The sequence below is a fragment of the Myotis lucifugus genome, unplaced genomic scaffold, assembly GCF_000147115.1.
Source record: "Myotis lucifugus unplaced genomic scaffold, Myoluc2.0 scaffold_371, whole genome shotgun sequence".
Taxonomy (NCBI): Eukaryota; Metazoa; Chordata; class Mammalia; order Chiroptera; family Vespertilionidae; genus Myotis; species Myotis lucifugus.
Genome location: NW_005871419.1, coordinates 648,880 through 667,501, shown reverse-complemented (window position 1 = coordinate 667,501; position 18,622 = coordinate 648,880). Strand labels below are relative to the sequence as shown.

Genomic DNA, 18,622 nt, shown 5'->3' with positions numbered 1-18,622 from the left:
AAGAAATAGTCACTATATATCACCCCCCACACACAAATTTCCTTCTGCTACTGTTAATGCAAAAACACCCAAACCTGTGAAGAAGTTTGTGAGCTTATTTGAGCCACGCCATCAACAGCTGCCAGAGAGCAGAGTCTTAGCCAGTTGGGATAATGCTCCAGAGAATGGCTGTCTCTCACCTTGTTTTATAGATTAGGGAGGCGGGAGAAAGCAAAGGGAGGCAGAAACCTCTGGGATTGGATAACAAGTGAAATGATAGACACCTTACGTGGGTGGGTACAGGACAGTTTATAGTCAACAATTCACATGATAACAATAACAGTGAAGGAATTTGTGTCTCTGTCTTGGAGCCCAGGACATTTGGTTGTACCCTGAGGGGTCCAGGAAAAAGGGAAGTTAAAGTTACCCTGACATTTCAATGGTATGTTATCATAGATGCAAAAAGTTATTAAGCTCAGTTAAGGTAAAGGTCGACCTTGTCAGGGAAGATACAGGGCTAGGAGGTGACTACCCACCATAACTGCTTTTAGTTAAATTTCAGACCATCCTTTGTGGTTACTTTAGGTCTCTGAGTTTGCAAGACCACCATGCAGGCCTCCCCTGAGCTTGTCAGGTTAGCATGTGGCCCCTTTCGTCCACACTACTTTATAATCCCTCTCCTGCCCCTCCCCAAGTCCCTATTCCCAAGCAGCCAGTGATCTGCTTTCTATCATTAGTTTGCATTTTTGAGAGTTTTATATAAATAGAATGATTTGGAAACATTCATAAATTTAAGCTTAAGATTACAATAAAAGAAAAATCTGAATTTAAGAAAAATTTTTGGACAATAAAAGCTAATATTTGTAACAGAAATAAAGTTGATATGTATATTTTTCTGTAATACTTTTCCATGACTGGGTTTTTTATATGAATTTCTATTTTGTACTATTATTAAATAGTATAGAATATATAAGCATAAAATGTTTCTTTTTAAATTAAAATTTCAGTAATCTTCCATTTTTATGTCCAAAAGATATTGCCTGAACCCAAAGTTGTTTCACCTGATTTTTGTTTGCTTTTGTTTTTAATATTTTTGCAGAGCATATAGGATTGGGCAATGCAGAGATGTCAAAGTGTTTAGGCTGATATCCTTGGGAACTGTGGAGGAAATCATGTACTTACGGCAAGTATACAAACAGGTAAATATATTTCCCTTCTTTTAATTAAAAAGTAAACATTTGCCTGTTTTCAAAAATTAGAAACAAATATGTGTCAAAATATATTTTAAATTTTATTCTAACTATAATATGGCATTTGTTAAGATTATGAAATATATTCTAGAATATCCGCATATATATAAAAGGCTAAATGTCCATCCTTACCTCCAACTGGTAGCTATGATGCGCAATGACCACCAGGGGGCAGACGCTCTGACCAGTAGCTATGACGTGCACTAACCACCAGGGGGGAGATGCTCAACGCAGGAGCTGCCATGACGCACACTGGCCATTTAAAAATAAATGGCACCATGGACCTGGCGCTGACAAACCAACACTCGGCTTCCCCCAAGTGGTACAGGCCCCACTACCACCCTGGAGTGACACCCCACCAAATCGCAGCCAATGCTGCCAAGATCCCATGGCACAAAATGTGGCCCATAGCCCAGCCCAGCCCAGAAACGGTCACTGTGGGCACTGAGTAATGGCATCACGTAGCATGCCTTGTGTCCTCTCCCTAGCGACTAGCTTCTTGGCGTTTCTTCAGCCCAGCAACCCGACTTACTTTATAGCCAGGTGCAAACATTTCACACTGTAACCAAATGTCTGTAAAGTGTTTTCATGTGCCTCATCTCATTTGATCCTCACAGAAGTCCTGGAGTAGGTACATAGGAGACTTGGTAGAATCCTATTTCCTCTTCATTAGCCAGAAAACAGAGATTTAGAAAGTTTAGAAACTTGACCTGACTGAAAAGAAATAAGAAATGGTGGAACTTGAAAATGACTTCAGGTTTTCTCACTGGGCAGAATATAGTCAAAAACTACTGCAATTAAATATTTTACCCTTAGTTCTCCCTGTGTGATCTACAATAATAATCTGCTTCATGTTGATATTTACTGTTGTGTTGCTGACAATTACCTGAAAGAGAAGTTGGGGTGCTTCACTGGGCTGGAAAAAGTTTAGCTAAATCAGAAAGCAGGTCTAATTAACACGTTAAGTGCCCAGCCTGTTTTATCTTTCTGACAGAAAGTATAGTGTCAGTCACCAATGACTGACTGGGCGCTTAACGTGTTAAGCAGGTTTATCTATACATATAAAAGGCTAAGTTTGACTCGCACATGTGCGATACATACAAAGTTCTCACTGGCGCCAATCGCACATGTGTGTTTTGATCTGTCATTGTCGATCGTGAATTTGGTTGACACTTTTATTATAGAAAGAGGGAAAATAGCAATATTAAAATATTTCTTTTAATTAATTTCCTTTCAATGTGCACGAATCTGTGCACTGGGCCTCTAGTACTTCTATAAAACAGATTCTTAAGTTCACTGAATTTTAGAGCTGAAAGTTTCTTACAGCAATACTTCTTAAACTTTAATGTGCACATGAATCATTTAGGGCAGTGGTTCTCAACCTTCCTAATGCCGCAACCCTTTAATACAGTTCCTCATGTTGTGGTGACCCCCAACCATAAAATTATTTTCGTTGCTACTTCATAACTGTAATTTTGCTACTGTTATGAATCATAATGTAAATATCTGATATGCAGGATGTATTTTCATTGTTACAAATTGAACATAATTAAAGCATAGTGATTAATCACAAAAACAATATGTAATTATATATGTGTTTTCCGATGGTCTTAGGTGACCCCTGTGAAAGGGTCGTTCGACCCCCAAAGGGGTCGCGACCCACAGGTTGAGAACCGCTGATCTAGGGGATCCTTAAACACAGCTTCTGATTTAGTTGGTATGGGTGGAGCCCAAGATTCTGCATTTAAAAAATATATATATTTTTATTGATTTCAGAGAGGAAAGGAGAGGGAGAGAGAAATAGAAACATCAATGATGAGAAAGAAGCACTGATCGGTGCCTCCTGCACACCCCACACCGGGGATTGAGCCCGCAACCCAGACAGGTACCCTGACCCAGAATCAAACTGTGACCTCCTGGTTCATAGGTCAATACTCAACCACTGAGCCACACCGGCCAGGCAAGGTTCTCATTCTTAACAAGCTCCGAGAAGTGCCAACACAACTAGTGTGTACAGCACAAACAGAGTAGCGAGGTCACGGTTTCCCAGACTGTGGGCCAAGACATAATGCTATGCCACAGATGGGATACAGGTGCCCTGGGACACCCATCCCACAACTCTAAGCAGCAAGATGGTCAACGCCAGCTTTGAGTAACAACCTCTGTTTATTCCAGGTAAATGTCCGGATGTTACATATGTTGCCATTTTCGATATTACCCATGACGTGGAAAAAAGTGAGAAGTGCCTTAGAGATAGCGAATGCAACTGTTTCATGTTGTACACAATGAAACTGGGTTCCAGAGCCACCCCAGTAAATAGAATTATAGGACTCAGGAGCCCTAACTGCTGCGCTGGTGCTTTTAGTATTTATCTAAAATTGCATTAATTCTTTAATATCCTTAGGGTATCAATTACTATTCCAGTTATGCCTCTAAATAAACAAGGTTTATTTAGTTTATAATTGCTGACTTGAGAAGATTTGGAATGAGGTTCAAGTTTAATTATAAATGTTAAATTTGAATTACTCCCTATATATTTAGTTGGCATTTCTTTAAGAGCAAACATCTGCCACATGTGGTGGTAGTTAACCTAAGAATGATCCAATCTTAAATTAATGCTGTTTTCTTAATTCTAAAAATAGATCTGTACACAGCAGTTTTTGTTTTCTCTTAAAGCATTTAGCTCTATAAGAAGCCTTTCATCTTTTTGTTCCCTGGTATAGCACAACTACTTAAAAATTATTTTTTTAAACATGTTTAACCAATCTTGGAAAAAAGTAGAATATTATTTTTTCAACTTAGGAGCAGTTCTTTAGAATAGTATCTTAGCCTATCACAAGTAAGAATCTTTCCTCAATCATGTGATTTTTCATAGTCCCACTACTGCATATGTACAGGGTGGGGCAGAAGCAGGTTTACAGTTGTTCATATGGAAAATAATATAATAATTAATAAATAATACAAGAATAAACTCTGTGTTTCGTGTACTCACAACTGTAAGCCTAAATTTTGTCCCACCCTCTATATAGTTTTTAACTATTCATCTGACTATAATGAGATAAAAAGGCCTGTTATATAATGTATATTATATACTATATAATAAAAAGGTTTCAGAAGATGAGGATAATTTAAGTTTTTAGAACTTTGTAGGATCTAGTTATTTAGTAAAATACTTTTTAAATGTGAGCCACTTAGGGAAGATTCAGCCATACAACTTGGTAAGCACAAGTAAATATAAGATGGCAATCATGTGAGGAAATTAAATGTGATTTAAAAGATTGATTGGACTTTGAACCAAGGCTACATATGGCATACACTCACCAGCCTCCCACGTGTTTCTCAGATCTTTGGGGGAAAATAAATATCCAAAAATAACTTTTAGAAAAAAAAAAAACACCTGTAAAAATGTTGGAAAACAAGAAAAGTTTACTCTGTGGTCCAGAAATTATAAGGAACCCTGAAAACCAGAAAGCAGATGGGATCAGATTAGAGGAAGAAACCAAACTAAACTCAGTCAGGAACGGCTACTGAAATGGGTAGGTGTAACTTCTGGATATTCCAAATTTAGAGTTACCAGATGCTAAAAAAATAAGGGCGCTTGGGGGTAACTGTGATACCCACTCTCTGGGGCAGGGGTCCTCAAACTACGGCCCGCGGGCCACATGCAAATACAAATATTGTATTTGTTCCCGTTTTGTTTTTTTACTTCAAAATAAGATATGTGCAGTGTGCATAGGAATTTGTTCATAGTTTTTTTTTAAACTATAGTCCGGCCCTCCAACGGTCTGAGGGACAGTGAACTGGCCCCCTGTTTAAAAAGTTTGAGGACCCCTGCTCTGGGGTATTGTTGATGACCTAACAAGGTGGTTTAACCCTCACAGCATTATCCCATTGCACGAATTACAGCCAGCAGAGGTGTCTGCCCCCAAGAGAGACAGTCTTTAGAAATAGTGGGAGCAAAGAAGCAAGGCAGAGCAACATTTTGCTGGAATTAAGAAGAAAATTCCTCCCAGTGCCCAGAAAATTGCACCTCCCCACTTAGAATAATCACTGTAGTGGGGTGAGATAAGTATAATATTTGAAGACAGATGAACACCCTACAAAAATAATTATTTAACAATTTAGGAAAATAAACACTGAAAATGGTCCTCAAAGATATCAGGCCCTAATCCCCGGAGTCTGTAAATGTTATTTTATATGGGAAAAGGTGTCGGCAGTTACGGTTAAATTCGTGATTTTGAGATGGGGAGATGAGCGTAGAATTCAGTGATGGCGAACCTTTTGAGCTCGACGTGTCAGCATTTTGAAAAACCCTAACTTAAAAAAAGAAAAAAAAACAAACAAAAAAACCCTAACTTAACTCTGGTGCCGTGTCACATATAGAAATTTTTTGATCTTTGCAACCATAGTAAAACAAAGACTTATATTTTTGATATTCATTTTATATATTTAAATGCCATTTAACGAAGAAAAATCAACCAAAAAAATGAGTTCGAGTGTCACCTCTGACACGCGTGTCATAGGTTCGCCATCACTGGCCTGGATTATCCAGGCGGGGCCTAAATCACAATTGGCCTTTTAAGAAAGAATCAAAGGGAAATCTGACACAGACAGAAGACAAGGCAACGTAACCACAGAGGCAGATATTGGAGTGATGGAGTCACAAACTAAGGAATGCTGGCAGCCACCAGAAGCTGGGAGAGGCAAGGAATGATTTCTCCCCTAGAGCCACTGGAGAAGGCATGGCCCTGCCAAAACCTTATTGTCAGCCCAGTGACACGGATTTCAGACTCCTGGCCTCCAGGCTGTAAGAGAATACATTTCTGTTTTTTAAAACCACTAAGTTTATGATAATATTACAGGAGCAGTAGGAACTAATGCAGGCACTCCAAAAAAGAAGTAACCTCAGAGAAAACAAAATTAATAGAAGAGATTATGAAAGAAATATAAAGAATATATTCAAATAGTAAGTGAGGTTGTAGGACCCTGGAAACAACAGAGTACTAGGAAAAATAATCCCAAACAATGAAAAACTCCAAAGATAGGCTGAGTAGCAAAGAGCAAAGTTTTCTTCTAGAAGAAAGCCACACAATTCTACATTACAGAGCAAAAAGACAGAGAAACAACACATGAAAGAAAGGTTAGAGAACATGATGGCTAGATCTAGAAGTTCCATTATCAGCCTTTGTATTTTTTTATGTTAAAAAAAATTTAAATTACAGATTACATTCAGTATTATTTTGTATTAGTTTCAGTTGTACCAGCATAGTGGTTAGCCACCATTATCAGTCTTATCGTTGAAGAAGATTTCAGAAGGAAAAGAAGGAAAGAGGCCCCAAGTAAAAGAAACATGTAAAACGTAGAGAACAAGCCCTGCAGGGTAGCTCAGTTGGTTCGAGCATTGCCTCAATACACCCAGGCTGTGGGTTCCATCCGGTCAGGGCACATACAAAAATCAACCAATGAATGCATAAGTAAGTGGAACAACACATCGATGTTTCCCCCTTGCTCTCTCTCTGAAAAATCAACAAAGTAAAAAAAAAAAAAAAAGGTAGAGAACAAGTCCACAGCAACTGTCCTTCAGGTTTGGAACATTGCATGTAATGTAAAGTTTGGCCTTCAGAAATGTATTTAGAAATAAGTTTTTATTTACAGAAAAGTTGTGAGAACAGCACAAAGAACTCTGAATTAACTTCATCCAAATTCCCCAGTTGTTCACATTTCACCCCATTTGCTTTCTCTTTCTCTCAGCTATGATCTTTATTCTTTTTCTGAACCATTTGAAAGCTGCTGGTTTCTCACCTCTAAATTGTCTAGTATGGATTTCCCCCAAACAAGGACACTCTCCTATTTATATGTACATATAAAAATAGTGTTATGCTTGCCCTGGTTGGTTGGCTCAGTTGGTTGGAGCATTGTCCCATGCACCAAAAGGTTGGGGGTTCAATTCCCAGTCAGGGCACATACCTACGTTGAAGGTTTGATCCCCAGTCAGAGTGCCTGTGTGAAGCAACCAATTGATGTTTCTCACATCAATGTTTCTCTCTCTCTCTCTCTCTCTCTCTCTCTCTCTCTCTCTCTCTCTTTCTCTCTCTCTCCCCCCGCCCCCGCCCTTTCCTCCCTCTCTTTAAATCAATAAACACATCCTCCGATGAGGATAAAAAAATAATTTTATGCATTATAAACACTCAGTTTTACATATTGTTCTGCAACTTGCTTTTTCCCCTCACTGTCCTCTCGAAAAATCAGTTATCCAAATCAAGAAACTAACAGTCTAACAGTGATCCATTACCTTGTAATCCACAGAACCCATTCAGATTTTACCAATTGTCCTAGTAATGTTTCCTTTATCCTAACTGGTTCAGGATCCAAACCGGGATCATGGTTACATTATTTTTGTGTCTATTTAGTTTTCTTACACCTGGAATAAGCTTTCCTCGGCTTTCATGTTCTTGATAGTTTTAAAGAATAGGCCTTCCCTGTGTAGGATCTCCTTCATTATCAGTCCATTGATGTTTCCTCATGCCCAGACTCAAGCCCAGAAGCCTGGCCATGAACAGTATGAAGCAGTTCTGTGCTCTGCTCATTGCATTGGTCAGAAGGCACATGGCGGTGCCCTGCCCCGGTGTTGGTGATGTTAACCTTAATCACCAAGCAAGTTTGTGTCTTCTGGCTTTCTCCACTGCAAGTTGCCATTTTCTCTGGTTGTAACTGATAAATATTTTATGGGAAAATCTCTATGTTTATGCTAATGTTCTGTCTCTCATCAAACCTCTACCCATTGGCCTTAGCATTCACTGCTGATTCCCTCCTGAATCAGCTACCACTGTGACGGTTGTCAGATGGTGATTTTTCTATTTCCATTATTCCTGCTTTTTAAAAATTTGTTGGCATTCTACCATGAGAGCTTATTTCCCCTTCTCTTCTATTTATTTAATCTGTGTGGACTCATGGGTTCCTACTTTAGTAACATTGCAACTCATTGACTATATTGATATTCAAACTATATCATTTTTGGCCAGTGGGAACACTATCAAGGTGGCATCTGTCATTTTGACACACCTCTATAATCCTGTCATTTTGACACGCCTCATAATTCTTTTTGCACTTCTCACTGCGGTGAACTGAGTAGTGGTCCCCCAAAGATGTCCACATCCTAATCCCCTGAAAGCACCTGGATTATCTGGGTGGGCCCAATGTAATCACAGTGATCCTCATGCGGGGAGAGGGCAGCAGGATCAAACACAGAGAAGAGGAGATGTGAGGGCAGAAGAAGAGGGTCAGAGAGAAGGACATGAAGATGCCACACTGCTGACCTTAAAAATGGAGGAGGGGGTCATGAAATCCTCAACGTGATGAGCATTCCTTCTTTTCTTTTGTATTGTGAACAAATCCAAGCATTTTCTTGCCTTATATGAGATTTTCTTAAGCTGGAAACTAAGCTACAGTTTCCAATTACTATTTTTTTCCCTACCCTCTTGAATTCCGGTGTTGTTTAAAATATATATAGTTAGCCTACAGATGGATTCATCTGCCTTTTCTTTTACTGGAACCACTTTGGAAAACTCATTTTAAGTATAAAGTATTATGCCTTTTATATAAGTTTTGTGATAAAACTTTGGTATTACACTTACAAGATTCAGATTTAATGCTTACAAATTATTTTTGGTAATTATATTTAATAGTTCTGCAGTCTGATAATACAATGTTTAAGGTAAAGTAAGTATTGAGGGTAAAATCATCGGTAATGAGGCCATCTGGTTCATCGACTGCTATTGTGGTTTTGTATTCCCAGAAGGGAAGCCCATGCTTCTGGGACATTGACATTGAATTGATTAAGCTGATATGTTGATCCATAACTTCTTCAAACTAAGGTCACAAGAGTCTTGTTTTAAGAGGAACATCCTGGAGGTGAAAAATTATTTATTACAAATAAATTTTGGATTCAGCCCAAATGTATGCCTATATTATTTCTATAAATTCTAGAAATGACACTTCCTAGCTGGGTAGCTGTGGCCAATGCAAAATAGAGCAAATCCAGTTTCTTTATTTCTGAAAAGGAGATTTTATATATATATTATATATATATATATTTTATATATATATATATATATATATATATATATATATATATATATATATAAAAACATTTTTGTTTATCGTCACCTGAGGATATTTTTCCCATTAATTTTTAAAGAGAGTGGAAGGGAGGTGGGGGTATGTGGGGAGAGAGAGAGAGAAACATCAATGTGAGAAAGACACATTGATTGGTTGCCTCCTACACAAGCCCTGATCAGGAACAGGGATCGAACCTGCAACCCAGGTATGTGTCCTTGACTGGGAATCAAACCCTCAACCCTTCAGTGCGTGGGCTGATGCTCTACCACTGACCCACAGCAGCCAAGACAGGAGTTAATGTCTTATAGGGTTGTAAGGGATTAAATGAGAGAATGTAAAAATGATAAATAGGAGCTATTATTAAGAATAATTTTAGTTGCCTAGAGTAATTTATTACAGTACAAATCAACTCTGATAATCACAATAACATGTGATATCTTACTAATCCTATCAACAATAGACTGAAGTTGTTTTCATTCTGTGCATTTTTTTTGTTTCTTTCAAGTAATTTAAAAATACATGGGGTTAATCAGATTATATTTACATTACATTCATTAAAAATAGCCAGTAAATAGACACATTGATATTGATACAAAAGTGGCATATGTCCTTAAGGGTTCCATGTTAATATTCTTTATATATGCAAAACTAGAGGCCCGGTGCACGAAATTCGTGCACAGCGAGGGTGTCCCTCAGCCCGGCCTGCACCCTCTCGCAATCCGGGACCACTGCCTTCTATCCACTCGCCTGCCTGCCTGCCTGATCGCCCCTAACTGCTCCTCTGCCGGCCTCATCGCCCCCTAACTGCTCCCTGCCGGCCTCATCGCCCCTAACTGCTCTCCACTGCCAGCTTCATCGCCCCTAACTGCTCTTCCCTGCTGGCCTGATCGCCTCCTAATTGCTCTCCTCTGCCAGCCTAATCACCTCTGCCTCAGCCCCCACCACCATGGCTTTGTCTGGAAGGATGTCCGGAAGATGTCCAGTCTAATTAGCATATTACCCTTTTGTTGGTATAGATTATTTCAAAGATGCAATGTTTCAAAACAGTAAATGGGTTCTTGATCTTAGTTGACAATGTAACCATGGCCAGTTAGTTTGACACTAATATGGTTATATGATTACTTCAGACTATAATTTAACTTTGGTAATGTAGTAATTATTTCTATCAGTTTTAGTAGTTCCCATTGTAATAATAGTCGGGAAAGGAGAAAAGTGAACCCAAATGTATGCCTATATTATTAAACATTTTATGTCAGGTGGATAGTCCTTCGACATGTGATCTTGACTGAGTTGGTAGAAATTGATAAAATAGTCTTCTTCAATAGGACTGGCCAGATTATTATTATTTCACCATAATGGCAACATCTGCTAGGAAAATAAAATTTCCTCCCTACGGAGAATCTGCCTGCTCCAGCTAAAGCTGTGTATATACATGGAATGCCAGGAAATTCTGACATATTGTTGGAGCAAACACTTAAAAAATATCTTGTGTTTTTTCTGTTTTAGCAACTTCAGTGTGTGGTGGTTGGAAGCGAAAATGCCAAGCGATATTTTGAAGCAGTTCAAGGATCAAAAGAACATCGAGGAGAGCTTTTTGGACTCTATAATATCTTCAAACTGAGGCCCCAAGGGTCTTGTCTTACGAAGGACATCCTGGAGGTGTGAAACTCTTCTCTGACCTTTCCAATGTTTTAAACATCGTTTTCTCCCTCAGGAAACTTGAAATATAATTGCTGGTGCCTTTTCAGGGAAATTTGTGGTTTTATTCATAAAAAAATGCCTTATGTTTACAATTTCTACTTTTTGAAAAATAAGAAATGAGTTATTGTACCGCTATAATAAGATTTTTCCCATGCATACTAATAAATAATCTACACCCACAAATACAGACACATATACTAGATAGTGTGACCTCCAACGCCATTTTCAGACTGGGAAAGAGAAGTCTATTATTTTGAAACAGCTGTTGAAGTCCTGAACTAAAAAAAAAAAAAGAGAGAGACTTTCCTAAATAAACAAAAGTATAAAATGTGTTTTGATTAAAAGTTACCAAATATTCCCTGAGATGCACTCTCATGTCTTCATGAAGATTTTTGTTTTCTGTTCCCAGTAAAAATTCCACACCAATATTTCAAACTCTCCCAGTTGTGTTCTCCTCAGCATACAGATGTTTCTTATTCTGCAAATGAGATATTTATATCCTTTAAAAAATCTTTTAAATTCTTTAATATACCATGCCACTGAGGCTATTAACCTATTTTCTAGTTGATATTTAGTATTATAAAATCCTGGACTATCATTTTTTTTTCAAACCACCCCCCTACCCCCATCATATAGATGAAGAAACGGAATCTTAGAATTAAGGATATTTTCCTTAATTTTCAGGACTTTGTAATAAAACCTTAACACTCTATATTTCATTTATTCATTAGGTACCATAAAAATAGTTCAAGGAACAATTGGTCCCTGTCTTTAAAGAACTTAGACCATCTTGGTGGGAGGTGGGAGAGAACATTTACATGGTGAACATGTAACATCAGAAAGCATATGTTAAGCAGGTAGCGGTATGACTCTAGCCCAGTGATGGCGAACCTATGACATGCGTGTCAGAGGTGACACGCGAACTCATTTTTTTTTTATTTTTCTTTGTTAAATGGCATTTAAATATATAAAATAAATATAAAAAATATAAGACTTTGTTTTACTATGGTTGCAAAGATCAAAAAATTTCTATATGTGACACGGCACCAGAGTTAAGTTAGGGTTTTTCAAAATGCTGACACGCCGAACTCAAAAGGTTCGCCATCACTGGTCTAGCCTAATACTAGTAAGTGAACACTGATGCATGGCTAACAGGAAGGGGCATATTATTTGTACCCTGTGACTATTACAACTGGTATGTCATTGCTGGTGTCTATGCTGAGTTTTATTTTATAGTAACTGATTCTGAATAGAGTGGCCCATTTAAAGTCCCTTTCTTTGATCTTGTTCATGTTTTCAAATATGCTGTTTCTTGTTATAGACTTGTTTTCCCATTTCTTTTCTCTCTTCTATTGACTATCCCTGTTTGGTCTCCTGGGCTCTTTGAGACCTTGCCTCCATCTCAGAGTACTAAACAACATACCAGCCGACATTCATGTTTCTAATTTGAAATTATTATAAAATATATTAGCATTATATTACTTATGCCATTTTCTGCCATAGTTTAGTTCTCTATTTTATGAGAATAGCCACCTATTCTTTGGTTAAACAAGTGTTAGGTAAGACATACCAGTATGACGAGTTATTAAGTAGAAGTTGCTCTTGTTCTCTGGGTGTCCCGAGTATATCTTATTTCTTCTCCAGGAGTGCCTATTTACTAATGACTGGACTCCCAGGTCTTATTTTGTTTAAGCACATCATTGGCATTCAGTTATTAAATATTGACTTAAAATTGTTCATTTGTTGTCAACCAGATTTTAAAATTATTCAGGCCTGGTTCAATTCATGCTGCTTTTGGCCAAACAGTGTTTTAAATGTTATTATGCTAAGCCCTCTATAATAAAAGCATGTATCATAACATAAAAGATGAATTTCATTTCTAGTGATACATTTTAATTTTTAAAAGCTATAATCCCTTTAAAATGTTTTAAGATGTAGAACTTACAGGACATTTTTAATCTGATGATTTCTGAGCAATTTAGTTATATTTTTCATTGACTTTTTAAGTCTACATCATAGTTTCTCTTTAGAATTAGAGTTGAGAGTTCATTTCACAAATATTTATTGAATATATACTAAATGTCAAGTACTGTTCATAGAGCTAAGTATACAGAAATGAATAAAATACACCCCCAAAAAACTCCTGCCTATAAAAAAAATTCTATGTGGGGGGACAAATAATAAGCAGAAAAAAATAAGTGAAGCTTAGACTATATTATGATAGGTTCCAAGGCTAAAAATAGAGCAGGTAGAAGATGAATAAGTTCTGAAATCTAATGCCCAGCACAGTGATTATAGTCAATACTACTGTATTATATACTTTAAAATTGCTGAGGGACAAGATCATAAATGTTCTCACCACACACAAAAAGTGATCATTATGGGACATGATAGAGATGTTAGCTAAAGCTACAGTGGGAATAATACTGTAGTGTATAAATGTATCACATCAACATGCTGTGTACTTTAAATGTGTACAGTGTTATATGTAAACTACTTCAATAACAAAAAGTGAGAGCGGGAAGGGAGATAGGGAGGGAGGCTGTCAGGAAACCACATCTCAATTGTAAATGGGGTGGCCAGGGCAGAGCTCACTGTGAGACTCATTTATCCTTTGAAGAGACCGGGGAAGAAGATGTGATTGGGACAGAGGAACAAATGCAAAGGCCCTGAGGGAGGAGAACGCACATGGCAGGAGGCCCGAGGGGCTGGAGTGGAGTTGGCAAGAGAGTGAGATGGGGCCAGAGACCTGACAGGAAGCGGGGACATTCAGGAACTTTGACTGTGACTTTGAGGAGCCAACAAGCAATCAGAGGGTTCTTAACAGAAGAATGACATCGTCTGATCTGCATTACCTGGGTTAAATATTAAGAATTAGACAGCAGAAGTACAAGAGTAGAAGCAAGAAATGAGGCAGGAGGGTAATGCAATAATCAGCCCAGAGATGGAGTGGTTTGGGCCAGGGTGATAGTGTGATGGGTCAGAGGGTAGGAGAAAAACAGAGGAGTTAACCATGTCTCCAAGGTGCTGGGCTGCACTGCAGCAGAAAACTGCAGTTGCCTTTTGCTGTCACAAAGGGGTTCTGATCGCTTGAGGGTTTCTGGTACTGCCAGTTGGAGCTGTTTAGCCATTTCGCATCTGTTGGAAAGATGAAAGTCATTCATGGGCAGGAGGCTCCCCACTCCTTTGCGGTAATAGCTTCTAGGCATTGGAAGAGAAAGTATGGCAATTTAGAAGCTGTTTATCATGCTCTAAAGATCTGTAGGGGAAATTCTCACTTGTTGCCCAGATAGATACCAGGTAGCTGGAACCATGCCATTGGTATGTCTATGTATTCATAAGCTGGACATTCGAAACTCTGGTGATGGTAGTATTATTTTCTTTCATTCTATCAACAAATAAAGCCTTAAAAGAGAAATATATTAATTTCCTTTTGAAGAAAATTTAATATTCTAGAATTTAGGCAATTAAATACCTCTGTTAAATGATATACCAAAAGCTTTATATGCATAAACTAGAGGTCCAGTACACAAAATTCGTGCACAGGGAGGGGGTGTCCATCAGCCCGGCCCTGCACTCTCTCATAATCCAGGACCCGTCAGGTAGGGTCCCTAGTCCTGGCCAGCGATCAGGGCCTATCAGGGCTTTCTTTCCCTGGGCTGCTGGCAGCTGGCCCCGCCCCCACTGCTGCCACTGCTTGCCATCTGTGCAGCGCTGCCCCTCTACCCCCCGCCACCAGTCGCCTCCCTCTGTAGGCGACAGGCATGGGGTGCGATCACTTGGCTGGCCTGGCGCCAGTGCATGTCATAGCGTGATTGTCCGGAAGGTCATCCGGATGGTTGTTCTGCTGTTTGGTCGATTTGCATATTATTCTTTGATTATTATAGATAATTTCCCAAAAGATATAGCAAACCTGTTATATAATTAAGACCTTTTTAAGTTTCATACTAGGATGGGCCTTTTCATTTTGAGGTCTACTACTATATCTAAGGAATCAATAAGCATTTTAATAAATATGAACAATAAATACACTAGCAATATAGGCTAGAATATCAAGTTTTCAGTACTCAACATTATCTGTGCTGTTTAAAATGTAGACAATGTCCTTACTGTAATTATTACATAGACATGGTTATTATGGAGTCATTACTGTATGTATACATATAAGATTTTCCCACCCTCCCTTACCTACTAGAGCTTTTAATGGAGTTGGCTAAAAAGCACTGTTAGTTTTCTATCTGAAAAAGTAAGCTTTAAAACAAGAAATAAGAGTATTTTATGGGCCCAGCATGCTTTCGCTGTGCCACTCTACTACCTAAGAATTAAGAGTATTTTAAAATGTTATGTAAAGTGTATATGAGTTCCTTAATTAGCAAATTTAAAAATAACTAAGAGAGCTAAAGCAAGCTGTACTCTTTCTTAACGCCAAGTTTTCGCATGCCATTGCTGTTGTTTATCTGGGTGTTTTTTACCCCATATTTTACACAGTTATTTGCATTCTTTATAGAGAGAAGGCCAAGTGGAAGCAGGGGTCATGACAGCCACAACGTGGTTGAAAGAGGAACCTCAAGAACACCACCAAGAACCAGTAAGCAATGTTGGAATCTGTAGCCCAGAACGCCTAGAGAACATGGACTGTGACAGGCTTAAGTTTCTCCCCTTTCTCCTTCATTTTTCGATGTGTAAAAAAAATGCCTTTTAAAAAAGAGTCAAGGACACAAAATTAGGACTGTCAGTAAAATTAATAATGTAGGCTAATTTAACATTTTCTATCATAAGAACAAGAGCACCCATCGGGCATTTATATCTACAGTGGAATTTTAACTAAACAAAACTGTAAGTCCAAAATTAAATGCACTGTATAAGTGACCAATCCAAACTAAAATGATTTTTCTTATGTTGATAGTTTTTTTATTTTTTGTTTTATTCCTGTGAATTCTTTTTTTTAATTTAAATTCTTTATTATTTAAAGTATTACATAAGTCTCCTTTTAAAATGATGTTTACTAGACAACAAATTAAATGAGAAAATAGCAATCAAAGTGTATTTAAGATTATTAAATCCAAACATCAAAATTATTCTCTTACGTAGATTATTTCAGTCCTTGATCTTACTATCTTTTTAGTAGTTTGTCATCTCACGTATACAAAATCTATATTTCTTATCAAAGGATCTTTTAAAAGTAAAAATTATGTGTAGATTTTTAAATTATTGTTGTTGCTGGTTTTTTCTTGTTTGTTTTTAGGGGTATATATTTATACCAGCCCAATGATTTGAAATGTGGGGTGAACATTTTTCTTAATTTATAGAAATACATGAATAGCAAATGTTGACAGAAGTATTGCTAGATAATACTTTCCCCAAAGTGCTGATTAATAACGCCTCAGTTTTAGGAAACTGAAAGATACACTTAGCTCTGACTGATGTGAAAAAATTAAATATGGATTTAAATTTATAGCAAAGTTTGCTTCAAAATATCTTCAATATTTCCTTTACTTCTGGTTGTCAAGATTCTATTTGTTCTTATTTTTAATTTTAATTGATTAGAACCATTTTCCAGTTAACTCCTGTTTGTCTCCTCCTTAAAGCACAATGAGAAGCATCTGCTGGGCTACCGTAAGCACTAAGTTGTGTGCTTTTCTTTTTTGAGGCCAGAATGGTCATGTGGTATTCTAGCTTAAACTTCTATTTTGAGAAAGTTGTTAAACTTGAAAAAAGAAAATAGTGTACCAGACTATAATATTAACTCCTTTACATTTGTTTATTAAGTGTACTTTTACAAAATACCATGTAATAGACTTGTACAAGTTATCTGCCCAAATTTAATTCCTTTCCAGTATGATAGATGTGATGTCATCCTCTTGACATTTTCTAATATTTCTGTCATAGCCTAGAGAGCCTGACGGTCAAGAACACAGAGGTGCGGAACCACCGGCAAAAGATGCATGTGGTCTCTGCAGCGACCTCAGTGACGATGAATTGGTGGACAACTCCAGAGTCAAGTCTGCCAAAGGCAAAGCATCTGACCTAAGTAAAGCTTCCGGTCCTGCTGGACAGCTCACCTTACTCCAGTGTGGCTTCTCTCAATTGCTCGAGACAAAATGGAAAGCAGTTGATGACGGTGATGAAAATACTGCATCTGACAATGAAAGTCCTGATGAGCAGCCCCCAGGCCTTTCAGCAGAAGCCAAAGACGTTGGTTGTCAGAAGAATCAAGTCCCTCTTGGTACTTCAAAACATCAGAAATTAGCTAATATCCTAAATCCAAGTGAAAAATGTGTTTTTGAGAAAAGTAAAAAGATTTTAGAACAGTCTATTTCTTCTGAGTCTGATAAGAAGAATTTTAAAAATACAACTGACCACCATTGCATTTTACAGAATGTCACAGAATCAGAAGATAGTGATGTCATCCTTCCCACACAATATACAACTCAGAAATCCCTTCAGAGTAGTTTAAAGTCTAGGCCACCCGCGGATAGATCTGAAGATTCTGAAACAGAAAACCCTATAAAAATAACAAATGATGGTGATGATAGAAAGACTGATGTCAGAGGAAGTGGAATAATTTCAAAACAATTAAATCCTAAGAGCGTGATCCTGACGTCTATTATGAAAAGAAAAGGTAGTAGTGATATCAGTGATGAATCTGATGACATTGACATTTCCTCCAAGTCAAGAGTAAGAAAACAAAGAGCTACTAGTTCTTTGAGGTTCAGGAGAAAAAAGGAAAATAAAAGGGAACTTGACACTTTTTCTAAAACAATGAAGAAAGCAAACCAACTGTATGCAACAGATGAAGATTGTAATTCTCAGGTTATTGATGATTTTTCATCCTCAGATGATGACTTTTTTGTTAGCCACGTTGGTTTCTCCAAACAGAAACATCGACCAAATGCTATTAAAGATAAAATTGGTTTCTCTTCAGAATTGCCAAGGCATAAGAAAAATAGCACTTTAGTACCAAGAAAACCAATGAAATTTTCAAATGAGAGCATTGCCAATCAAGAGCAGATACATGAATCAATGGATAAATTTTTAGGTAACTACAGATACTTTCTGAAAACTTTACTTATTTGTTTTGTTAAATAGTTCTGTAAGAGATTCTTGAATGAGCTTGTGAAATAGCTCTTTACAATCAGGCATTGAGGCACAAATGGGAAAGTGGGTGGGTGGCAGGATAAAGGGAAGACCACCTAGGTCAAGATAGAAAACTTTGTCATCTCCCCCAGAATCCTCTACATTGCCTCATCTTAATCACAGCCCCTCCATCCTCATAAATACTAATTATTCCAACTTTTATAGTAATTACTTTTTTGACTTTTTTACAATTTTATTACACAAATGTGTATCCCTAGACATAGTTTGGTCTCATTTTTAAAAAATTATATAATCTCTTTTATTTTATAGTATTCTTCTTTCATCCCTTCCATTTCCTTATGATTTATCTGTTGATTTACCTGGGCTATCTATAGAGTTTTCCTCAATTTGGATTTTGCTAATTGTGTCCTCTAAAGAGGCTGAACATATTCCTCTGCCCTGTATATTTCCTGCCATTGAGCCATATCTGAGACTGT

General features: G+C 37.6%; 1 protein-coding gene across 3 annotated transcripts in view; it reads left to right on the top strand.

The window, feature by feature from the left end:
- ERCC6L2 (ERCC excision repair 6 like 2) overlaps nucleotides 1-18,622 on the top strand; it is a 112,308-nt gene that overhangs the window by 54,545 nt on the left and 39,141 nt on the right. For all 3 annotated transcript variants that reach the window (XM_014466939.2, XM_023765035.1, XM_023765034.1), the window contains 4 exons: nucleotides 1,079-1,178; nucleotides 10,854-11,006; nucleotides 15,556-15,636; nucleotides 16,938-18,087. In XM_014466939.2, the coding sequence (XP_014322425.1) occupies nucleotides 1,079-1,178; nucleotides 10,854-11,006; nucleotides 15,556-15,636; nucleotides 16,938-18,087 (1,484 nt within the window). The remainder of the gene's footprint in view (nucleotides 1-1,078; nucleotides 1,179-10,853; nucleotides 11,007-15,555; nucleotides 15,637-16,937; nucleotides 18,088-18,622) is intronic.